Source organism: Rana temporaria, chromosome 3 (genome assembly GCF_905171775.1).
Source record: "Rana temporaria chromosome 3, aRanTem1.1, whole genome shotgun sequence".
Taxonomy (NCBI): domain Eukaryota; kingdom Metazoa; phylum Chordata; class Amphibia; order Anura; family Ranidae; genus Rana; species Rana temporaria.
This window is the reverse complement of record NC_053491.1, coordinates 233,021,287-233,047,337: the sequence shown is the minus strand read 5'-3', so window position 1 is coordinate 233,047,337 and position 26,051 is coordinate 233,021,287. Positions and strand designations below refer to the sequence as shown.

General features: G+C 43.8%; 1 protein-coding gene across 4 annotated transcripts in view; it reads left to right on the top strand.

Annotated features, from left to right (window-relative positions):
* Positions 1-26,051, top strand: part of RGS14 (regulator of G protein signaling 14) — a 186,202-nt gene that overhangs the window by 148,738 nt on the left and 11,413 nt on the right. For 3 of the 4 annotated variants that reach the window (XM_040344453.1, XM_040344456.1, XM_040344455.1), the window contains 2 exons: positions 22,643-22,724; positions 25,695-25,750. In XM_040344453.1, coding sequence (XP_040200387.1) covers positions 22,643-22,724; positions 25,695-25,750 — 138 coding nt within the window. The remainder of the gene's footprint in view (positions 1-22,642; positions 22,725-25,694; positions 25,751-26,051) is intronic. The other variant, XM_040344454.1, reaches the window with a different exon arrangement.

The window sequence follows — 26,051 nt, the reverse complement described above, 5'->3', positions numbered from 1 at the left end:
GTACAAAGTGTAAATTCCACTTTTTGTTTAACCTTGTCTCCAATCAGCCAACTGAAATTTTTCATAGACGTTTATAATCTCAACACTAAGGAGAGAGGGAGAACGTAAAAACAGATAACACTTGTTGAGAGTTCAAGACAGAGAAATGAAGGACTAAAGGCACAAGGGTGTATACAACAAACTCCCTCTCACTCTCTGCTCCATCGATCACTTCTTGCAGAATTTGCATTGGGTTGCCCTTTAAGAATAACACATCACGATGATGGATGCTTAGCCATATTAGACGTAACATGAATGTACATTCCATTTCTAGATGAGTACGTTGTTGGGCAGTGAACAGGGAACTCAATGTCTGTAATCACAGTATCCTTTTTTAATTTCCCTTTTTACTGCCAGTCTCTTAGGAAGATCTGTTATGGCACGTATTATGCAATAGGAAATGTAACCAACCACACGTCATCCATTAATCGGTGCTTTCATCTGAAATGAGCGTGGGTTTCATTATCTTGTCAGATCAGTTTTGTTCTACAGAAGGTCATTTGGCATCTTATCTTAGATAACTCTGCACTGAAGTTCTTATAAAACGATTCCTTATTCTTAGTTAATTCCTTATGACTGAGCTCACCTCATCAAAATAGCAATCATATCCTACAACAGTGCATGTTGGCAGTTTTAATGAAGATATTTACATAAATATATCAGTCATCAAAGACAAAATGGATTGAGTGAGTAGATATCATAGACAGAGTAGTATGTTGTCTAGAAGTTCATCGATCAACTATACAGTAAATCCCCTTTTACTTTTCACAAGCATTAGCATGTTTAGTATAGTGACATATCTGCCATTTCATGCTAGGGAGAGGCTGATTGTAGTATCCCTTTTTAGGATTAATGGCTGTAATCTTTGTCAGATTTGTTCAGTTACAAGAGACAGAGGAAAATCTTTCAGTTATGTATCACTATGTTGTTCACAGATAGTTTGTATATGTTCATATAGCCTATGTTTGAGGCTCATTGGTTCTTTATTGAAAGTAACAATCAATGTGATCTTACAAGCCTTGCAATGACAGTAGTACTTGCACCTGTTACCATGGGCGTCCGCTGAAATTTTTTCAGGGGGGGGGGGCGCTTCCGCAAGAGCAGCAATACACAGTCGCATTTAACCCTTTCTTCAAACGCTAGCAGGGGTTAAAAGCACCCTGCTAGCGGCCAAATAGCGCAGCTAAAACGATGGTAAAGCGCCACTTTACCAATAACGCAGCCAGCTGGCAGTGTAAAATAGCTATTGAGATAATTCAGCTTCACTCCATGCCCATATAAATATAGCCTAGAGAATGTACAGACCCCCCTTCAGCACAGATGGACCCCCCTTCAGCACAGACCTCTCTATTCAGCACAGACCCCCCATTCTGCACAGACCCCTCCATTCAGCACAGATGGACCCCCCCTTTAGCACAGACCCCCCTTCAGCACAGATGGACCCCCATTAAGCACAAACCCCCCCCTTCAGCACAGACGGACCCCCCCCATCCCATTCAGTACCTCAGCCATCAGCACGGCATGGGCACAGCAGGTTCCCTGTGTACACATAAACACTGGAGGGGGAGGTGGCTTCACGCTGCTCGCTGTGTCTGTTTGACATCCGGCCTGGGACTGCTCAGACAGCCCACAGCCGCGAGACTCTTCAACACCTTCTCGATTTTCCAGGGGGGGGTCAATTGCCCCCCCTTGCCCTATGGAGCGGACGCCCATGCCTGTTACAATGCCCTTTATTCACAAAAGAATAAGAAAGCATTAGGTGGATAATACAAAAACCCCTGTTTATTTGGACATGTATTTTTACTGAAAATGTTGAGCATTCAGTCCATCTGTTTTCTAGCACTAGTGGTTTTCAGTGCGGCGCTCTTAAGAACGAGTGTAAAATCTGCAGCTTCCTTCCAGAAAACAAAACAAAACAAACAAAAAAAAAACGACTGTAGATCACCTGTAACATGTAACCTCCCTTTACCCCAAAGTCCTTGAAATCTCAACATTTCCAAAAAAGTTCCACGGACAATTCTTTTGCTGTGCATTTAACAAGCCACTGTATAATGTCTGTGTGACACTGGGCATTGTTACTGAGATAAAGAACTCTATTTGTCCACAAGATGGCAGTGTCCACTACGTTGCCTAACCATAATTTGAACACAAGTGCCCAGGGCAGTCTGGGAGTTGTAGTCTCGAAGGAGGACTTTGTACATAGATGAACTGGGGCCACCACTACTACAAGGCCCACAAGCACCAGGAAGGGGGAGGAATGATATAAAAACAAAAGCCTGGGAAGCAGCCTGGCAATTGGAGAGAGACGCACCACTGTGAAGGTGTGTGTTAGCCGTGCTGTGCTGAACCAGGCCAGGCTTGACTGCATCCATCGGGGCTGTACCAGAGCTAAGGGGCAGACTGCTGTGATGAGCGCTGAGCCGTGGAGGTAATCCAGGGTGGAGCACCCATCATCCAGAATCGCTCTTTTGGCCTCATTCATCTTGACCGCCATCACTGCAGTGCTGCTTAAGGGTGCCTCCCACCGAACAGACAATGCACTGTTGCACATGGGCTGCCACAGAGGTATCTGGTGGGAGCATCTCTGACCCACACAACAACTACAAATAACAGTTAACCCCTGTTTTAAACTCAAACCCAAAGAAGGGGCATTTTCTCCTCTCAATCCTCCTGTGTTTATCCTCACCTAGCATTAAGGCTGCATACCTACTGAGTGTAACTCCCCATTCATCTGCTTTTGAACGTTACCCTTAGAAACATCATTGCTTTTGCGTGCTAATGTTAAAGGGCCCCAATTGTGCCAGCAGAAGCTAACTTCAAAGAACTGTTTATTTTTTCCATTTTTTTATTAAAGTTTTTTTACAAATATACAACAAACCAACATTACATCAAGACAACAAAAAAATAAAAACGAACTCTACCAAATATACATTCTAAATCACAATCTCATGTCTCAAATAACCTCCAAAATATCAACATAGAAAATTAAAAAAAAAGCCTCCGCCACTGTCCTTGGTTAGCCCTATCCACCCCCCTATACAATTTATATTGACGTATACAGCTGGTATTTGCATGTCCAAAGAACTGTTTAGATCTTGTTACAAAACTAGGGGCAGAACTGGGTTGCTAATTATCTATTAAACCTGCAGACCTAAGCCTAGCCTCATTGTCTGAGAGCCCTCAAGTGAACTAGCCTGTCGTACCTTGTTAGCCCTCCACACCTGAGTGCTTTTGGTTTTTCTTTTGGTACTGCAGTACACACTGAGTATAGCCTTAAATGTACCTGGGTTTATTAAATCGTATTTGTATTGCACTGATTTCCATATGTTGACACTGAACTACTGATCTGTTGTGTTACCTTTTTATTTTGGTCTGTCAATGCAATCTGCTTGTATTTTAAAGTTCAGTTTGTGACATTTTTGCATGACTGTTCCCAGCCAAAGTATTCTGGTGGTGTCAATGGGAGTGAGGTTCCACCTTATGGCTAAAGAAACAGAGGACCCAATATTACCAGCTGCTTCTATGGGAGTACCGCTACATATGTTATGTATGGGACATTCATTTAGGCATTATTCACACTTAGCACACCCTTAGCATCCTCTCAATGCGCATATTTGCATGCTTTTTTTGGGTGACACACATAGGGTAGCTTGCCAAAGACGCTCTTGGATCTGTTCGGCATAGTGCTTCATGTGTTTTTTACCATGCATTTGGGGTGCCATTAAGAATTAATTGCACCACAAGTCAATCACAGTTTTTATGTGTTTTTCACATCTACCAGGAACACATGTGCAAAAGGGCAAATTTGAATGAAGCCTTAATGTGTAAGTTCATCGTTAGTTTCATCAGACCTCAATGGACAATTAGCTGTCACTGCACCTTGCAGCCGGTACAGCACAGTATGCCCTAGGAAAATACGGGGAAGAAGATCGAGCTTTCATATCGTCAGACAGAAGAGGAGTGCAGAGGGTATGACAGCGGTTAATATTTGCAGCAGAGCAGTGTGGAGTTCATGACAGTGGGTAGTATGTATAACAGAGGAGTGTGGGGGTTATGACAGTGGGTAGTCAATGCTGTCTTTAACACGGAGCAAACAGGGCAACTGCCCTGGGCCTTGTCTTTGCTGCCCTGTTTGCCCCACGCTGTTCGCAAATTGGGGCCCCGATGATGTCACTGCAGAGCACACTGTGGACACGGGAAGCAGAGCTGTAATAGCCAGCAGAGAGGGGGCGGGCCGGGAATTCCACTGATGTTCTAACCGCGCCCCATGCAGCCTGTGTACTCAGGAGGGTGGGGCCATAGTAGGAGCTGAGAGCCCCACCCCCAGACCTCTGTATTTCCCAGCCAGCAGAGAGGGGCAGGGCCAGGGGCTCCTCTGAAGCTCTGACCCCGCCCAATGCAGTCTGTGTACTCGGGAAGGAGTGGCTGTAGAAGGAGAGAAGGAGATTTGAGTGGGAGCCCCTTCCCAGACCTCTGAAAGTGCATGATAAGCCCAGCTGGCCAGGTATGTCCTTCCCCCATAGACTGCCTGAATGCTATCCTAAACCCTGAGCTGTTGTACAACTGCAAAGCTGTGCATTTCTGAAAGGTCTCTGACCATCTCCTGCAGTTTGTCCGCAGTCTCCTGTAGTATGTCCGCTGTCTCCTGTAGTATGTCCGCCGTCTCCTGTAGTATGTCCATCATCTCCTGTAGTATGTCCACCATCTCCTGTAGTATGTCCACCGTCTCCTGTAGTATGTCCACCGTCTCCTGTAGTATAGCCGCAGTCTCTGACCATCTCCTGTAGAATGTCCGCCGTCTTCTGTAGTATGTCCACCGTCTCCTGTAGTATGTCCACCGTCTCCTGTAGTATCTCCGCCGTCTCCTGTAGTATCTCCGCCGTCTCCTGTAGTATGTCCGCAGTCTCCTGTAGTATGTTCGCAGTCTCTGACCATCTCCTGTAGTATGTCCGCCATCTCCTGTAGTATGTCCGCCATCTCCTGTAGTATGTCCGCCATCTCCTGTAGTATGTCTGCCGTCTCCTGTAGTATGTCTGCCGTCTCCTGTAGTATGTCTGTAGTCTCCTGTAGTATGTCTGCAGTCTCTGACCATCTTCTGTAGTATGTCTGTAGTCTCCTGTAGTATGTCTGCCATTTCCTTTAGTATGTCTGCCGTCTCCGGTAGTATGTCCACTCTCTCCTGTAGTATGTCCGTAGTCTCTGACCATCTCCAGTAGTATGTCCACCATCTCCTGTAGTATGCCCACAGTCTCCTGCAGTATGCCCGAAGTCTCCTGTAGTATGTCTGCAGTCTTCTGTAGTATGTCCGCAGTTTCCTGTAGTATGTCTGCCATCTCCTGTAGTATGTCCGCAGTCTCCTGTAGTATGTCTGCAGTCTCTGACCATCTCCTGTAATGTGTCTGCAGTCTCAGACCATCTGCTGTAGTATGTATGCAGTCTCTGACCGTCCTCTGTAGTATGTGTATTAATGTGCTTCTTTACTTGCCCAATGATATGGCATTGCTCAGCAAGTGGTAATGATGTGCAGTAACCTGTAGCAACTAATCAGTAAACAATAGTGATCCGCTATAATCTCCTAGCAACCAATCAGTTAGCAGTAATGATATGCTGTAACCTCTATCAACCAATCAACAAGCATAAATTATGTGTTGTACCTCTAGCAACCAGTCAGTGAGCGGTAATGATAGTCTGTGACCTCTGGCAACCAATTGCAATCACTGAGTGATCTGCTGCAGTAAACTGATTTTGAGTCTGCCTGCTATTTTTTTGTATGCCTCAGAATGGGGCGTCCAAGACAATGTTTTCCCAGGGTCCAATCAATATTAAAGACGGCCCTGTAGGAAGTATGTATAACAGAGGAGTGTGGAGTTTATGACAGTGGGTAGTATGTATAACAGAAAAGTGTGGAGTTCATGACAGTGGGTAGTATGTGTATATTCTAGGTTGTAAGCTCTAACGAGCTGTATTGATTTGTATTGTAAGAAGTGTACAGTCTACCCCCCCCCCCCATGTTGTAAAGCGCTGCACAACATGACAGTGGCTAGAATTTGCCATAGTTCTTCCCCAGTGGATTGCCCTGCAGCCATGCACACAATCTCAGCCATGCACACAATCTCAGCCATGCACACGATCTCAGCCACACATTTCCTCAATAACTAATCTGGGAGTGCTGTTTTTGTTGTTTTTATTTTTGGAGTAATTGGGATAGGGTTGAGGGAACTAAGTGGGATACTCCAAAAACAGAAACTATGTAGGACAGTGAACTCCTTTCTATTAGGCTGAACCAGGAGTCCTTGCATGTAGCAAATTTTGAACTTGGCTTTGTACTGAAAACAGTTAAATGTAGAACTGATGAAAAAGGAGCCTAAGGCTAAGGTTGGGACTTTTAATTGAGGCAATACCTAATATGCCTCCATACCCGATAACTTGAATGGAAAAACTAAAAGGTGGGACTTTGATTGAAGCACATTACTAAATTATATGAACCATATAATTCAGTAATGTGCTTCAATCAAAGTCCCACCTTTTAGTTTTTCCAATCAAATATAGAACTGAGGCAGAGTTCCTTGCATATATCAAACTGTGAACTTGGTTTGTAGTAGAAGCAGTCAAATCGTAGGCTTCTTTCTTTAGAGCAATAAGAGCATAATGCCAGGGGTGTCAAACTCAATTTAATCATGGGCCACATCAGCAATCTGTAAGATTAGATGTCCAGCGCATCCCCTCCCCTTTACATTAGATGTCAAGAGCCACCCCACCATCAGAAGTTGATACCCCCGCTCTCCTTTACATCACAGTGCACCCCCCTTTCCTTATGCTGCTGCTGAGAAGAAGCTAGATGCATTGCTTGAAAGCAGAAAGTAAGGGTCTGGAGTAGGACCAGAGCAGCTGCAGGAGAGGTGCGAGGGCCACATGAAATGGCCTGGAGGGCCGGATTCGGCCCGCGGGCCTTGTGTTTGACACCTGTGGCATAGTCCCTTCACAAGGAATCAGATAAACTAAGCTCTTCAGGACACCAGCCGGTGTTCCCTCTAAATAAACACATGCAGTGCTATGAAAAAATATTCATACCCCTTGAAATTTTCCATATTTTGTTATGGTACAAGCAAAAACGTAACTGTATTTTATTGGGATTTTATGAATGAATGAATGAATGAAAGACTTATATAGCGCGGCACATGCGAACTGAATCGCCTCTGGGCGCTTGTTGTTCCTGTCTCTTGACATCAGAAGAGCAGAGTTTTGATCCGTCCTCTGAATGCCAGGTGGTTTTCCTCCAACCGAATGCTGGTTGGTAAAGCATTCCATAGTCTAGGACCTTGGAAAGCAAACCTTCTTTCTCCTTTGGACTTGTATCGTGCTTTAGGTACCTTGACCAGATTTTGGTCGGTGGATCGCAGAACGCGATTGGAATTATGGAGTTCTATCTTGTCGCAAAGATATTGCGGAGCCTTCCCATGGATGCACTTATGCGTCAGACAGAGTGCTTTGAATGCAATTCTGTCCTTTACTGGCAACCAGTGAAGGGTTCTCAACGAAGGTGAGATTGATTCCCATGTTTTTTTCCCAGTCACAAGTCTGGCAGCCGTATTTTGAACGACTTGCAGCCGAGAGATTTGGTACTTTGGGAGTCCGAGGTAAAGGGCATTTGCATAGTCCAGTCTGGAGTTCACAATTGTTCCCACCACGACTGCTACGTCTTCTTTGGGAATAAATGGAATAAGTCTGCGTAGTAGACGCAACAGATGGTGAGACCTGCTGACTACTGACCCTATTTGTGCATCCATTGTCATGTAGGTGTCGAAGATGACCCAGAGACTTTTGACTTTGGAGCTAGGGGTGATGATTTGGCCCAGAATGGGCGGGGGTGTCCAGGTTGGTGCCAGTTGACTCTTGCGGCTGGCGTGAAACATGAGAAGTTCTGTTTTAGAGCTATTGAGTTTAAGATAACTCTTAGTCATCCAGTTTTCTATCAAAGAGAGACATTTCTCTAAACTGAGATGATGATCCTTTTTGTTGCAGATGCGGAAATACAATTGCGTATCGTCTGCATATGAGTGATAAAGTAGTTCTTGGCTACTGATGATTTCAAAGAGAGGGCGAAGATAGATGTTGAAAAGCACCGGCGACAGGGGGGACCCTTGAGGGACTCCACATGACACCGTGCGTTTTTCAGACGTGAAAGATCCCAATTTCACTGTTTGTGATCGGTTTTCTAGAAAGGAGGAAAACCATGGTAAATCACCTTCTGCGACTCTGGCTACCTCAGCTAGCCGCGTCAGTAACAGTTTATGGTCTACCGTGTCAAAGGCTGCGCTTAGGTCCAGCAGAACCAGGAGACAGGATTCTCCTTCGTCTGCGGCCTCAAGAGCGTTGTCCCATATTTTAAGTAATGCTGTTTCCGTCCCGTGACCGGGACGGAAACCTGATTGAAATGGATCGAGTAGATTATGGGTATCTAGATGCTGTTGCAGCTGTTGTACCACTACTTTCTCCATTACCTTGGAGAGAACATTTAGGCCTGTTATGGGACGGCGATGGGTTGGGTCCTTAGGGTCTAGGGTAGGTTTTTTCAAGATGGGCTGGATTGTGCCCTCTTTCAGCAGGGAGGGCACTGTGCCTTCCTTAAATGACTGGTTTATAAGCTGCGTGATAGGTGGTGCCAGGATATCGGCACATTCCTTCAGCAGTTTAGTAGGGATATCATTAGTTGCTGTGCTGTTTCGTAAAGTACCAATGATAGTTTTTGTGGCATCGATGGAAATGGGTTCCAGAGTGAACATTGTTGACTGTGGAACGTTTTCGTGGGTGTTGTATGGTTGATTGAGGGGGTGGTTAAAGGGGTTATTGTTTTGCAGAATGCTTTCCCGGATTCCCTCAATTTTGTTGATGAAGAAATCCGATAATTCATCGCAAAATTCTTGGGAATCTGAATTGGGGGCTTCAAGACATCCTGGATTCATGGTCTGGGTGACCATCTTGAAGAGTTGGCGGGGGCGGTTTAAGGCGCTGTTGATAGCCATAGAAAAATGATGTTTCTTGGCTTTGAAGATTTCTTTATGGTATTTTCTTGTTATTGCCTATGTGATAGACCAATGTGATAGACCAACACAAAGTGGCATATAATTGGGAAGTGGAAGGAAAATGATAAATCGTTTTCACTTTTTATTACAAATAAATATCTGAATAGTGTGGTGTGCATTTGTATTCAGCCCCCTTTATTCTGATACCCCTAACTAAAATCTAGTGGAACCAATTGCCTTCAGAAGTCACCTATTTAGTTAACAGAGTCCACCTGTGTAAAGGCCAAGGAACACACCAGACAGGTCAGGCATAAAGTTGTGGAGAAGTTTAAAGCAGGGTTAGGTTATAAAAAAATATCCCAAGCTTTGAACTTCTCAGGGAGCACTGTTGAATCCATCATCCGAAAATAGAAAGAGTATGACACAACTGCAAACCTACCAAGACATGGCCGTCCACCTAAACTGACAGGCCGGGCAAGGAGAGCATTAATCAGAGAAGCAGCCAAGAGGCCCATGGTAACTTTGGAGAAGCTGAAGAGATCCACAGCTCAGGGGGGAGAATTTAGTTGTGCACTCCACAAATCTGGTCTTTATGGAAGAGTAGCAAGAAGAAAGCCATTGTTGAAAAAAGCCATAAAAAGTCCCATTTTCAGTTTGTGAGAAGCCATGTGGGGGACACAGAAAACATGTGGAAGAAGGTGCTCTGGTCAGATGAGACCAAAATGTAACTTTTTGGCCTAAAAGTAAAACGCTATGGCCCTGATTCAGAAAGAATTTACGTCGGCGTATCTATTGATACGCCGCGTAAATTCTAGCATGCGCCGGCGTATCTTCTTTCTGTATTCAGAAAGCAGGATACGCCGAAATTTGGCTAAGATACAACTGACGTCTCTTACGCCGTCGTATCTTAGTTGCATATTTACGCTGGCCGCTAGGTGGCGCTTCCGGAGATTTACGCATAGAATATGCAAATTAGGTAGATACGCCGATTCAGAAACGTACGTCCGCCCGGCGCATTTTTTTACATCGTTTACGTAAGGCTTTTTCCGGCGTAAAGTTACCCCTGCTATATGAGGCGTATCCTATGTTAAGTATCGAATTTTCCGTCGATTACATTGTTTGCGTAAGTCGTTTGCGAATAGGGCTGTACGTAAGTTATGTTCACGTCGAAAGCATTGACTATTTGCGGCGTAATTTGGAGCATGCGCACTGGGATACGTTCACGGACGGCGCATGCGCCGTTAGTCAAAAACGTCATTTACGTGGGGGCAGCCTTCATTACCATACAACACGCCCACTGCATTGATAATTTGTATTCCGCGGGCTTACGCCGGACCACATACGCTACGCCGCCTTAACTTAGGGAGCAGGTTCTTTCTGAATACAGAACCTGCCTCACTAAGTTACGGCGGCGTAGCGTATCTGAGATACGCTACGCCCGCACAAATTTATGCCGGGCTTTTTGAATCCGGCCCTATGTGTGGTGGAAAACTAACACTGCACATCACCCTGAACACACCATCCCCACCATGAAATATGGTGGTGGCAGCACCATGTTGTGGGGATGCATTTCTTCAGCAGGGACAGGGAAGCTGGTTAAAGTTAATGGGAAGATGGATGGAGCCAAATACAGGGCAATCTTAAAAAAAAAACTGTTATGCCGCGTACAAGCGATCGGGTTCGCCTGATGAAAACAGTTGGATGGACCGTTTTCATCGGACGAACCGATCGTGTGTGGGTCCCATCGTTTTTTTCCCATCGGCGAAAAAACTTAGAACCTGTTTTAAAATTATCTGATGGTTAAAAAAACAGATAGAAAAAAACAATTGTCTGTGGGCAAGTCTATCAGTTAAAAGTCCATGCATGCTCAGAATCAAGACGACGCATGCTCGGAAGCATTGAACTTTATTTTTCTCAGCACGTCGTAGTGTTTTACGTCACCGCGTTCTGACACGAACGGATTTTTAACTGATGGTGTGTAGGCAAGACTGATGAAAGTCAGCTTCATCGGATATCTGATGAAAAAATCCATCGGTCTGTTTTCATCGGATCAACCGATCGTGTGTACGTGGCATTAGAGTCTGCAAAAGACTTGAGACTGGGGTGGAGGTTCACCTTCCAGCTGGACAACGACCCTAAACATACAGCCAGAGCTACAATGGAATGGTTTAGATCAAAGCATATTCATGTGTTAGAATGGCCCAAAGTCCAGACCTAAATCCAATTGAGAATCTGTGGCAAGACTTGAAAATTGCTGTTTACAGACGCTCTCCATCCAATCTGACAGAGCTTGAGCTATTTTTTACAGAAGAATGGGCAAAAATGTCACTCTCTAGATGTGCAAAGCTTTTAGAGACATACCCAAAAAGACTTGCAGCTGTAATTGCAGAGAATGGTGGTTTTACAATGTATTGACTCAGGGGGTCTGAATACAAATTCAAGACACATTTTTCACATATTTATTTGTAAAAAAAAATTAAAACCATTTATCATTTTCTTTCTACTTCACAAGTATGTGCCACTTTGTGTTGGTCTATCAAATAAAATCCCAATAAAATTCCAAGATATACCCAGACGGCTCCCCTCTCTGTTACAGAGGATGCGGGCATGTAGGCACAATGCTCCACATATGGTGGACTTTCCCCAATATAAAAGGCTATTGGAATAAATTCCTCTATGTACTACGAAAGGTAACAGAGACCCAAGTTCTTCAATATCCCACATACATTCTATTGAACCGCAGGGTACACAGTATCCCCAAGAGCACACAACAGCTTATCTTCCTAATGTGCTTGGGAGCCAAGATTACTTTAGCAAAAGCCTGGAAAACAGTATCAATCTTGGCTGCCAAGAGGAAGATATCCTGGATTATGACCCAGGAACAGACGGTTGCAAAATTGCTGGACACGGTCCAGCGCTTCGAAAGGGTCTAGGAACCATGGGCCTCATATATCAAAATACCACTTTACCCGGGTCACCTACACACATGAAGGAAATCGAGAGACCACTTACCTTCTCCCTCTACCCTAGCTCTTCACTTTCTTTCTACTCTTTCCCACTTTCTCTCAACTCTTTTTCATGGTACATACCACCAGACTTGCTACCGGCATGGCGCAGACTTTACACTTGGCTCTTTGCTGTGCAATATTCCATTTAATCTAAATCGTCACGATCAGCGCATAAATGACTATGCTCTTAATTGTGAGTGACCTATCCTTGAGTTGAGACATCAAGACCACTCCCCACAGTGGACATCACCAGTGGTTATGAAGGTCGGGATAATCATACTTTACCTAGATAATAGGACAATCCTACAAACAGATGTGCAAAGTCTAAACCAGATAACTGTTTGGTGCCATCTGTTCATAGGTTCTACTGGCCCCCCTGGGAACCTCCACATTTTATGTCAACATGGCATTACTGTTACTGTTCTTATAGCGTATAGAGATCTATACACCGTTCTATGTCACACACTTAACCTTGAATATTTGATCCTTAGATGTTTAATACTCTCATCAGGCTCTGTCGGCCTGCAGGAGGGTACCTTTTCTGTATTGTCTTTTTTTACATTTTATTCTAAAAATTTCAATAAACATATTGAAAAGAAAATCCCAATAAATACATTGACTCTCTAGCACTGTACAGAGAGTACAGCACTGTATAGCTGACTCTCTAGCACAAGGGGGGTGGCAGAAAGGCCTCTAAAATGTTTAACAGCAGTCTGTACTCACAGAATGTCCAGGGACCAGTGGCAGCTGGTGCTCCATTTTTTGGGGGATGGCGGCAAACAAACCCCCTCCCCCTGCCAGGTCTGCACTTACCCCATCCAGGCCACAGGTGGCTTTCCCGGCTTCTCCTTCCAGGCCAATCCAGTCTTAAGACCCACTTACTGTACTGATTGGCTGGGAGGAAAAGCAGTGATATGAAACTAGATCTTAAGCGGACAGCCCCTGAGTGAGCTCTCTGTAGCTTTATCACTCAAGCAAGCACATGACAGCGTTGCCCTGGAGAGCCGAAGCCCTCTAGGCTGAATTGATCCTCTGCAGGAAAAAGACCCAGAGCTTTGTGTCTCTGACTATTTTATACAGACTCCCGGCCAGGGCTACATACATTTCCATACTGCAATCTGCCTAACTCCACACCTATGTTCCAGAAAATTCTACACTCTCTGAAAAGCAGAGAGAGTAAACAGACTATCAGCAGCTGAAAATACTGAACTGATATAAATATTGAGCTGCACAAGTTACACTGAGCACAGCTAGATTTGCCTGACACAACAAATGCAGCCACACTGGTTACAACGAGGCAAGCTAAATTTACCTGACAAAAAGACAACCAGCTCCACGAACACAATAAACCAGCACTAAATTTTTTCCCGTCGCAAACTTAGGCCTGCTTTTTCATGGCTTATATTTAGAACAGCCATGTTAAAGTATGGCCGTCGTTCCCGCGTCGAATTTCAATTTTTTTTTTTGCGTTAGATGAAAAAATCCATCGGTCTGTTTTCATCGGATCAACCGATCGTGTGTACGTGGCATTAGAGTCTGCAAAAGACTTGAGACTGGGGTGGAGGTTCACCTTCCAGCTGGACAACGACCCTAAACATACAGCCAGAGCTACAATGGAATGGTTTAGATCAAAGCATATTCATGTGTTAGAATGGCCCAAAGTCCAGACCTAAATCCAATTGAGAATCTGTGGCAAGACTTGAAAATTGCTGTTTACAGACGCTCTCCATCCAATCTGACAGAGCTTGAGCTATTTTTTACAGAAGAATGGGCAAAAATGTCACTCTCTAGATGTGCAAAGCTTTTAGAGACATACCCAAAAAGACTTGCAGCTGTAATTGCAGAGAATGGTGGTTTTACAATGTATTGACTCAGGGGGTCTGAATACAAATTCAAGACACATTTTTCACATATTTATTTGTAAAAAAAAATTAAAACCATTTATCATTTTCTTTCTACTTCACAAGTATGTGCCACTTTGTGTTGGTCTATCAAATAAAATCCCAATAAAATTCCAAGATATACCCAGACGGCTCCCCTCTCTGTTACAGAGGATGCGGGCATGTAGGCACAATGCTCCACATATGGTGGACTTTCCCCAATATAAAAGGCTATTGGAATAAATTCCTCTATGTACTACGAAAGGTAACAGAGACCCAAGTTCTTCAATATCCCACATACATTCTATTGAACCGCAGGGTACACAGTATCCCCAAGAGCACACAACAGCTTATCTTCCTAATGTGCTTGGGAGCCAAGATTACTTTAGCAAAAGCCTGGAAAACAGTATCAATCTTGGCTGCCAAGAGGAAGATATCCTGGATTATGACCCAGGAACAGACGGTTGCAAAATTGCTGGACACGGTCCAGCGCTTCGAAAGGGTCTAGGAACCATGGGCCTCATATATCAAAATACCACTTTACCCGGGTCACCTACACACATGAAGGAAATCGAGAGACCACTTACCTTCTCCCTCTACCCTAGCTCTTCACTTTCTTTCTACTCTTTCCCACTTTCTCTCAACTCTTTTTCATGGTACATACCACCAGACTTGCTACCGGCATGGCGCAGACTTTACACTTGGCTCTTTGCTGTGCAATATTCCATTTAATCTAAATCGTCACGATCAGCGCATAAATGACTATGCTCTTAATTGTGAGTGACCTATCCTTGAGTTGAGACATCAAGACCACTCCCCACAGTGGACATCACCAGTGGTTATGAAGGTCGGGATAATCATACTTTACCTAGATAATAGGACAATCCTACAAACAGATGTGCAAAGTCTAAACCAGATAACTGTTTGGTGCCATCTGTTCATAGGTTCTACTGGCCCCCCTGGGAACCTCCACATTTTATGTCAACATGGCATTACTGTTACTGTTCTTATAGCGTATAGAGATCTATACACCGTTCTATGTCACACACTTAACCTTGAATATTTGATCCTTAGATGTTTAATACTCTCATCAGGCTCTGTCGGCCTGCAGGAGGGTACCTTTTCTGTATTGTCTTTTTTTACATTTTATTCTAAAAATTTCAATAAACATATTGAAAAGAAAATCCCAATAAATACATTGACTCTCTAGCACTGTACAGAGAGTACAGCACTGTATAGCTGACTCTCTAGCACAAGGGGGGTGGCAGAAAGGCCTCTAAAATGTTTAACAGCAGTCTGTACTCACAGAATGTCCAGGGACCAGTGGCAGCTGGTGCTCCATTTTTTGGGGGATGGCGGCAAACAAACCCCCTCCCCCTGCCAGGTCTGCACTTACCCCATCCAGGCCACAGGTGGCTTTCCCGGCTTCTCCTTCCAGGCCAATCCAGTCTTAAGACCCACTTACTGTACTGATTGGCTGGGAGGAAAAGCAGTGATATGAAACTAGATCTTAAGCGGACAGCCCCTGAGTGAGCTCTCTGTAGCTTTATCACTCAAGCAAGCACATGACAGCGTTGCCCTGGAGAGCCGAAGCCCTCTAGGCTGAATTGATCCTCTGCAGGAAAAAGACCCAGAGCTTTGTGTCTCTGACTATTTTATACAGACTCCCGGCCAGGGCTACATACATTTCCATACTGCAATCTGCCTAACTCCACACCTATGTTCCAGAAAATTCTACACTCTCTGAAAAGCAGAGAGAGTAAACAGACTATCAGCAGCTGAAAATACTGAACTGATATAAATATTGAGCTGCACAAGTTACACTGAGCACAGCTAGATTTGCCTGACACAACAAATGCAGCCACACTGGTTACAACGAGGCAAGCTAAATTTACCTGACAAAAAGACAACCAGCTCCACGAACACAATAAACCAGCACTAAATTTTTTCCCGTCGCAAACTTAGGCCTGCTTTTTCATGGCTTATATTTAGAACAGCCATGTTAAAGTATGGCCGTCGTTCCCGCGTCGAATTTCAATTTTTTTTTTTGCGTAAGACGTCCGGGAATACGAAACGACGTAACGCACGTCGCCGAAATTTTGGGGTAGTAATTTCGTGCAAAGCACGTCGGGAAATTTTCACACGGAGCATGCGCAGAACGTTCGGCGCGGGAACGCGCCTAATTTAAATGGTGCCCGCCCCATTTGAATTAGGCAGGCTTGCGCCGAGCGGATTTACGTTACACTGCCACAAGTTTACAGGTAAGAGCTTTGTGAATCAGGCACTTACGCTGTAAACCTGCGGCGGTGTAACGTAAATGGGATACGTTACGCCGCCGCAGCGTAACGTATTTGTACCTGAATCTGGCCCACTGATCTTCTAAAATGAATGTAATCTCAGTTAAAGCGATTTAATTTCTCTTGATATAAATTGGCTGTTATTTTGATGTACAAACTGTATTATCACACAACAAATACGCTACATTTCATTTAACAACCATATTAAAATATTTATTGAAGATACAGAAATGCCTATTTTTAGTAATACAGTTTATACAGTTTACTGGCAGTTTAGCCAGCAGATCAATTTTCATTTTCTGACTGACCCTGCCGACTGCTTTTACCTGAAGGCGACATGATGCAACAGGGTGATGTATAAGCTGGAGCCAATTATGTAAAGGGCACTAACCACACTGTATTATTCCCATATGTCAGTTTTCTGTTCATGGCTGAAGGCTGGAGGATACTGTTTATCAGATAATTTGTAAGATGTTATTGTGGCCTAACTTGCATAATTTTTTTAGCTAGACCAAGGCACTAGAGGAATGTTATAATGTAAAATACCTGCAGTCATAAGCCAGGACTGTTTGCTATAGAAGGACTTGCAGTGTGTAGAAACAAAATTGAGATTGATGTTTGATTAGTGCTGGTCACAAGGATTACACTCTAGAAAATATTATGTCAGATTGAATTTCAAAGACCAAAAGACAAAAGTTTATTACAGTGCAGGAATTTGTGTGTTCGAATATTAAAAGGTAATTCCACCCAAATGTGATATCCAAGTTATAGATTAAGTCTGGTGGCCTGAATCTATCCCTAGCCCCTTATGTCTCTATGTACTCCAGAAGAAACATCTCACTGCCAAATTTCCATATTCTGTTTTAGTCAGTTTGGGAGATTTTGGTGTTCCTGCTCACCCTGCATGTTCCAGCAAGAGAAATAAACTATCTGTCAGGTAGTCCAATAGAGTCAACCAGCATGACAAATTTTACATGTTCTGGCTGCAGGGACGAATTCCCCGGCCTGTGGTTGCAGATAAGAAATTTGCTCCATCTATGGCCAGACCAACAAAAACTGAATTAGCTGTATAAGTTTCATTGACCCTTTTACTAAAAAGTTGGCAGACACAGACTAATGGGGTCCTGTGTGCAAAAATGTTTTGTAATGAAGAAATTCCATGCTCTTCTTCTTCATGATGTCACCAGACCAGACTATCTCTCTCGGAAATTCACAAGGCAACTACTTTTTATATTTATGTTAGATGTCCATTTTGTCTGTCTTTCCTTCACACCTTGCTCATTACTGCTGCATACTCACTTGCTTAACTAACACTACTGTTAATGCTTTCTGTATGCATACATTACATACACATGTCCCAAACCTTTTTCCTAAAAAAAAAGCTTTTAATTACTGTTCAACAAGCCAGAGTCTCTCACAAACCTTCTTAATTATTGTGCAACAATCAAAAGTCTCACAAAACGCACCTTATTTGTGGTGTATCAAGCAAGAGCTTCGCAGACACACACAAACCCTAAGACAAAGCGGCCACGACTATATATTGCAGAACATATTTTGTAGAGTGCAGTGTTCAGGATTATACAGTATAACATACAACATAGTGAATATAATGCAGTGGTCGGGGTTATGTAACATACAACATGGTGTAAAGAATTGTTTTGCTTTGTATCTTTTAAGGTCACTTTGCAGTAAAAGCAAGGAAGCAGTAAACCTCTGTAGTGTATTATGTGCTTTTACTAAACAATAATACTGTACATGCAAACTACTTACAATTGTAGGAAAACAATAAAAGCCATACAAAGTATTACAGATGTACATATAACACATGCACACACTACCTAACCCCCCTAGTGAATAGGCATGAACAATGATCTGTGTACAATAGGAAAATGCTCAAAAGTGCACTTAGCTTGGTTTATAGCTGCTTCACGATCCCTGTAAGCAACCAAGGCTTCAGGCTTTACTCTAAATGCGATTGCAGGAAATGCTATGCTACCGTCTTCCCCACATGAAGTTCCCTCTGGCACATACTTTCCTTGGTGGTATAGAGCCCTCCTTTCAGCTTATGTTGCTTGTCTTAAATTTAGAAAGTTTAACCATTCCCATATGGCTGTGACCCATTTCTAACTACTTCCTTTACATTCATTTTCTATGAGTGAAACATTTCCCAATTAAAACTGTAGATGGCACTCTTGTATCATACATGTCATAGGTCAAATATGTTTGTATTTTTGATCTTTATTTGCACAGCTTTGTTTGACATGAACTCCCTTAAAGGCTAAGGGCCAGATTCACGTAGAGCGGCGCAAATTTAGTTTGTCCTAACGTATGTCAGTTAAGTTAAGGCAGCTGAAGTTTGTGACGTAAGTGCCGTATCCACAGAGCATTTGCGCCCAAATTTGCGCCAGCGCGTCGTAAATACCGAGGCGTAAGGCGGGGTTATTGCAAGTGGGAAGGAAGTGGGCGTGCTCCATTGAAATGAGACGTGACCCCATGCAAATGAAGGGCCGGCCGTACTGCGCATGCGCGTACGAATCTGCACCTCACTGGGCATGTGCAGAACTCGGCTCGGCGCAATCAGTGAGATAGGAAAAAGGCCAAGCATACTTAGTTTGAGAATCGCCCTGTGTATAAATAGCCCCAGACAAACGGACTTCCATTGCAAAAGTACATCCCTGTGTTCCCCTTTCCTAAAGCAAGTTGCTTTTGCTCTGTTGTCTGTTGCTGTTTGTTGGTGAGTGTATTGTTAGCTAAAAGATTTATTGTAGTAGGAGGTTGTAGTAGTTGTGTGTTTTTTCTGAGTGTTTTTTCTGTTTGTTTTTTCTGTGTTTGTTTTTGAATTTGTATTAGCTGTCTGCTTGTGTTGTTTGATATTGCTGTCTTGTGTTTGCGGTTGGATTTTTGTGTGTGTTTGTTCAGTGTCTTTTTGTGTGTGTTTGTTCAGTGTCTTTTTGTGTGTGTTTGTTCAGTGTCTTTTTGTGTGTGTTTGGTCTGTGTCTTTTTGTGTGTGTTTGTTCTGTGTGTATTCGTGTTTGTTTGTTGTGTTTGATTTGTGTGTGTGTGTGTTTGGTGCTGAGTGTTGGGTGTTATGGCACCAAAAGAGACGCAAGTTGAATTTTTCGGTCAGAGAAAAGCAAATACTTGCCAGGGCTATCACCCGATTTGGGCGATATTTGCATGGCCCTGAGATTCGGGACACCCCCCGGCCAGGAAGAGAGCCATCATCCAGGAGATTACGGATCAGATCAATGCGGAGGGGGGGGAGACGAGGACCCCCAGTGGAATCTCTAAGAAGATCAATGATCTGAGGAGCCTGGTCCGTGACAAGATGGCCAAGATCAATGCCCATTCCACGGGCACTGGCGGAGGACCACCCTGCTCTGTCAGTCTGACTGAGGAGGAGTGGGCAGTGGCCCGGTGCTTCCACCGACAACAAGTGGTGGGCCTGCCTGGCTTTGACTCCGAGGAGGGCGTGAGGACAGGTTATTTTTTTTATTTCTATCTGGTGTGTAGCATGTGTGGGGGGGAAGGGAATATGTGCCAAGTGTGTGGATCCTCCAACCTATGAATGTTTTGTGTCTTCCACAGATGGCCAGGAGATTGCAGGGCCATCAGGCCAGGCTGCACCACCCCCAGGACAACAGGCTGCTGAAGAGCCCCAAGAAGGGCAGGAGTCCTCAGGGGAGGGGAGTGGCCACACCTCCCCTCATGAGGAGGTTGAGGGGGGGAGAATGAGGGGGAGGAGGATGGGGATTATCCGATGGACCTTGCAAGGGAAATATTTTTGTCTTCGGATGTGGTTCCCCATGAGGCTACCCCTGAGGCTACCCCTGTGGCTGGCAGCAGTCAGGCCTCCATCAGGGGTAGCCCCTCCCACTCCTCCCCCAACAGGGCTCCCCCCACAAGGGTCTCTCTCTCCCCTCCTCCCAGGCCACAAGCCTCATCTGTAGGCAGGAAGGCGACCCAGAAGACCGGGGGGTGGCCGAGGTTCTGCCGGCCAGTCTGCGGAGGGACCAGGCCCGGCAGACCCAACATCTGAATGAATGAATGAATGAAAAACTTATAAAGCGCGGCGCATGCGAACTGAATCGCTTCTCAGCTCACCCAGTCTTTGGCCCAGATGGAGGACAGCCTGGGCTTAATTAAGGACTCGGTCAGTGAAGTGGGCACCAACTCCTTGGCGGTCATCACATGCATTTGTGACCTGCAGACCGCCACAGCAGGCGTGGCCCTGGAGGTGTCTGCCCTGACCCAGGCTGTCCAAGCAAACACCCAGGCTGTCCAGGCCAATACGGCTGCCCTCACTGTGGGTCTGACCAGGATCGCTGTGGCCTTGGAGGGCAGGCCAGCAGGAGGACAGTCACCAGGGGAGGCTCCTCCTTCCCCTGCTCCCCCCATTAGGGTCCTCCTTCCCCTGCTCCCCCCCATGAGTCTCCCCTGGTTGACCGTGGCCGTGCCGTGGCCGGCCCAGGCGTAGCTCACGCCGCCGCCATTAATTGTTGGTCGTACTTTTGTTTTTTATTTTTATTATTTTTATTATTATACTGTGATTATGATTTGGTTTATGTGTGTGAATGCTGTGTGAATGTGGGGGTGACATTCCTGGTGAAAAAGGGTGTCACCCTCAGTTTTGGTGGATTAGGGATCCCCAGGACCAGGGAGAAGTGATCCCAGGTCCATGTGAATGGTGTATGAATGCACAGTGACATAATTGGAGCCGTGGCGTGGCGTTGCTGCTCCCTAATACCATTGGGGGTACTTGGGTCTAATCCAATTCGATGTGCATGTGATGTGTCTGTGCTAGGAACCACAGTGGGTGTGCATGCATGCATTCTCATTGTGCCATGATTAATGTGTGTGTTTACTGTGCAAAGATGCATTCTGCAAGGCGTCTCCTGGCTGCTGTTCCCTCAGAAGAGGGGGTACCCTCGGTTACTAAAGTCACTAGTATAGCTATGAGCATGGATGCCCCTGGCATGTTGGCATACAGATTGTTGTCCTGCAAGTGTGTGTGCTCAGCTCTTCCCTAACGGTGTTGCTTTAGTTGACATTTACACGGCTGGTGTAAAGTTAGGGCACCTTTTATAAGGTGTCATTTTACACCATGAAACTAGCAGATGCGCACAGTATATATGCCGGCGCAGTATTCAATGCCGGCGCAGTATTCAAACTCGGCGCGGGAAAGCGGGTATCGGCGTATATCGCGCACCCACGATTTTGCCCTGATTTTCAGGGCAAAAAAGTGCGCGGTATACGCCGATAAATACAGTAATTTTGACATGTATTGTAATTTGACATGGATTGTAAAATGTAATTTTAGTGTCAATATAAGGGGGACAAATTATCTAGAGTAATAAAAGTTGTTTTAAAGCTATGCTTGGCCAAACTAGAAAAAACATTTTGTTATGTCTTTTTTAACCTGCAAGACAAAGGCATAATGAGCTAGTTTGCATCGCATACTAGCTCATTATGAAATACTTACCTTAGAACGATGCCCTGCAGTGCCACCCGCACTCCGCTCCCATAGCTGACATCTTTCCCTGGAGTTACTTCCAGGTTCGCGGGCTCCGGTGCCTGGTATTGGCCGGAGCCACGATGATGTCACTCCGCATATGCACGCGGGAGCTGCCGGTCATGGCACGGGCCCTGAAAATACAGCGTCAGCGGGGCCGTTTGTTCAGTGTGCATGAGCCGATGACGTTGGCAGCAGCGTATATAATGAATATCTCCTAAACTGTGCAAGTTTAGGAGAAATTTACAGTACCTAGAGTTAAGCCTAAACAGAGTTTACAACCACTTTAAATGTTATTAAGGGCCTAATTACACCTCATGAATGCTGGTAACCAACACGAAGCTCAGTTTTCGAGATGATCACATTTATTATTAATAATTTATTTTTATATGTATTTGAAAAACGTGTAAATTTGCAAACTCTTTCATTAAAAATGTTGCACTTTGTTTAGCTATCTGAATTTGAACTCTCTGGAAAATTATAGAGCATTATTAAGTTGAAAACATATTAAAACAATGCATTTTAAGCTAAAAATTATATGCTCTTTGAGTTGAAAAAAAAAAAAAAAACAACAGAATATTACAAGCAGTGATGGATTAGGTCACTTGCATCTCAAGAAAGCCTAAAATCCAGCAAAAGCTATGCTGTCCAGTTCCTAACGGCCCAATGCACATATTACATTAACATTTGCAAAGGCATATTGAAAACACAATGCCAATCTCTCGGTTGATGTTGGCTTCTTAGCCTTCCAAAGGAACTCCTGAAATTTTTTATTCAGTTTCTCAAAAATATATGAATTTTAGTTACACTTTTCTGCTTTGCTTATTTAGGCATCAAATGGACTACACATATATGTATTTTAATGTGCTTTATTATTCAACAGATGGGTGAATCAGAAGCTGTAGACCAAGGCAAATCTGTGACTCGAGTAGAAGGATTGACTCTTATTCTACACACAATCACCGGTAAGAAAATAGATTTTATGTAATGGCCATACTGGCAGTAAGTAGGTTAGTTGACCATTAAGCTGTATTTTTTTTTTAAACATTATCTGTCACTTTTCAAATATTTCAATAATCACTCAGCTTACTGGAAGTTATGACATTTTTAATTATCCTTATATTATATATGTTTAAAGTTTGTATTTTCAGAACCAACATTTTCTACAAACGCATTTGTCCTGATATAGCTGAGAGGTTGACCTCCTGTGTCCATTTCATGATAGCTATACTGCATAGTTCTGTTATACATCCTTCTTCCTTCTTTAACCACCCTCATACCTCCTATCAAATCCATCGTATCTCCTGCAAACCATAAAGGTTATTTTTAATGTTGTTGTATATATCTATTATGTCAATAATTAAATCATTTTTAATACATGGTTTTAAATTTTTGTTAATAAGGCTAATATGAAAAGTTTAATATGAATATTATATATAATTACTGATGGCCACGGGTAGGTAAATACACGCAAGGCACCATCTTTCTGCAGAGTGAGGTAACAGCTCTGCTTTGATAAATGACAGCGGAGCAGAAACACCTGATTCCTCTCTTCTATCAGAGATGGGATAGGCTGGATTGCATGTATTTTGACTATGGAATCCTAATGTCAAGGACTAAAATGCATATGTTTTAATAGTTTTTAATAAGGTTAAACATTCTGATCAATAAATGATAAATGACACCCCCCACTCTTACAGAACTGCTGAGACCTTCTGGCTTAGGCCTCGTACACACAACCGTTTTCCTCGACTTTTTTGCCGAGGAAAACGGTCGTGTGTATGCTTTTCGACAGAAAACTGTCGAGGAACTCGACGAGGAAAAAAGAGAACAAGTGATGGGACGGGACGGGAGTCTCAATTTCCTCGTCGTGTTCCTCGTCGGGCTGGTTTTCGACAAGAAACACGATCGTGTGTATGCTAAGAAACCCGCACATGCTCAGAATAAAGTATGAGACGGGAGCGCACCTTCGGTAAAAGTAGCGTTTGTAATGGAGATAGCACATTTGTCACGCTGTAACAGACTGAATAGTGCAAATCGTCTCTCACCAAACTTTTACTTAACACGCAGTAACATGAGATTAGCAAAAGCAGCGCCAAGGGTTGTGCCAGTGGAATCGAACTTCCCCTGCCGTCGTATGTGTTGTACGTCACCGCGTTTGAGAACGAGGAGATTTAGTCTTGACCGTGTGTACGCAAAGAAAGCTTGTCGAGTTTCTCGACAAGCCTAACAAGGAACTCGTCGAGGAAAACGATGTATCTTTTCCGACGAGTTCCTCAGTCGTGTGTACGAGGTCTCAGTGGTTTATACACAGGCTGTGAGTAAGCATGCTAATTCAGTAGGAAAGCCAGTGATGTATTGCAAATGGAGTTAAAAGTGTGTGGGGTAAGCCCAAACTTTTTTTGTATTGTTTTGGATACAATAGAGAAGGGTTAGGGCCCCTGTCAGATTTGTACTTCCTGTTTTGTTTGTGCAACTGTCCTCACTCCCTCTCTTGTTTAACTGTTTGTGGCAGTGCTGGAACAAGGTCACCCAGCGCTCAGGGCAAAATATGCCAAACTGTGCCTCATCCCTTCCCTTAGGGTTAGGGCACTCCCATCCCTGCAATAAACCATTGCACCCAGGGCAGCCATCCCTCCTGCCCACCCCTTGTCCCAGGTCTTGTTGTTGGACATAAAGTGAGGCGAAATCTCTCTAACGGAGCTTAAAAAACAGATAGAAGTAAGATCATAGGTACATGGACTAGCTGCACTCTTCTCAGACTTTATTGTAGACTTCTCATTAAAAGCATAGTGGGGTACAACAGGACAGGGCAAGATTTACACATTTTGCGCTCTGACAAAGCTCATTCGTAACTGGTTACCTTTGATCTTTTAAGTACAGCTGGCGAGCCGAGTTAGCACTTGGAAAGATTTGCACAACTAAGCAACTTTGAAATGATTACCTGGTGTGGTGTACATCTATGTTACAGATGGAACTGAGATTGAAAAAGAAGACTAGCAGGTGTTATGAGGTTACACTTGTGTCATATGTAGACTGATATAGATCAAATGTATGTAGATGGGGTGCCTTAAAATAAAAAAAAAACACTGGAGACTGAACTTTTAGGCATGAGTCAGGTCAACCATTTCTATGAAAATGGAAACCCCAATATATAACCGAAAAGTAAAAAAAAAAAAAAGGAAAAAATTATTTTAAAATGTCTAGTGCTAACAATTGGTATTTTCACATGTCTTTTCTTCAGGAATAACACTCATGAATGATGATTATTTTTGTATTAATAATTCTAAAAGCAAGGAACAAAATCATGTAATTTGTAATACCCTTGTCACCGCTAAATAAGTAAAGTTATAAGCAGGGCCGGATTTGCTCTCCCTGCCGCCCCAAGGCCAGGTTCCGCAATGTACCCCCTGCCCATCAACCGAACTACCCCCCCCCCCCAAATCAACGGAGAATGGCACCCGGATGGCAGGGGCGATCAAATATTTTTTTTCTTTTTTTTTTAATTTTATATCACTTTTTTTTTTTTTTTTTTTTTGTAGCTTGTCGCTTACTTTTTTTTATTTTTGTATAATTTTCTTATTATTTTTCTTATTCTTTACTTTTCAATTACTTTTTTTATTTTATTAATTTAATTATTATTTCTTATTATTTATTTATTCTTTTATCAATTTTTTTCACTTTGTGTGATAGCAATTGGAGGTGACAGGTTCTCTTTATTGACCCTGTCACCTCCAAAACAGGAGTCCTAGCACTGTGCTCGAACTCCTGTCACAGCTGAGATGGGAAGAGCACTGTATGTTACGGGCGTCGGGGGAATCCATGCCACTGCCGCCCCTTGGCGCCCTGCCGCCCCAAGGCCTGGCCTCAGTGGCCTTGTGGGAAATCCGAGCCTGGTTATAAGATTTACAGTACTTTTTTTTTTCTTAACCCAGCAGATGTGAAGGATCCTATACAAGCAGGAGGACATATGGTTGAAAAGCAAGTTAAGGTAATGTGCTGTGTCTATTACTGACTGGAACCCCTTAGAAAACTGGGATCACAAGACCCATCCCCATGCATAGTATTAAATGCTCACAACATTCTAAAAATGCAATCGAAATAGACTTAGTAAGCACTGCTTACCTATACTGCATCTTTAATACCTATTCTGGCATCATTAGCCAAAGCCCAAAGTTTCTAGCTGTATGGAAATTAGCTTGTGTATTTTAAATATGCCTACCCCAACCCCAATTTGTAACTGCCCGCACCGACCGTACCGACTGTCCCCTTGTGTTCTTCTCCACCCCCCT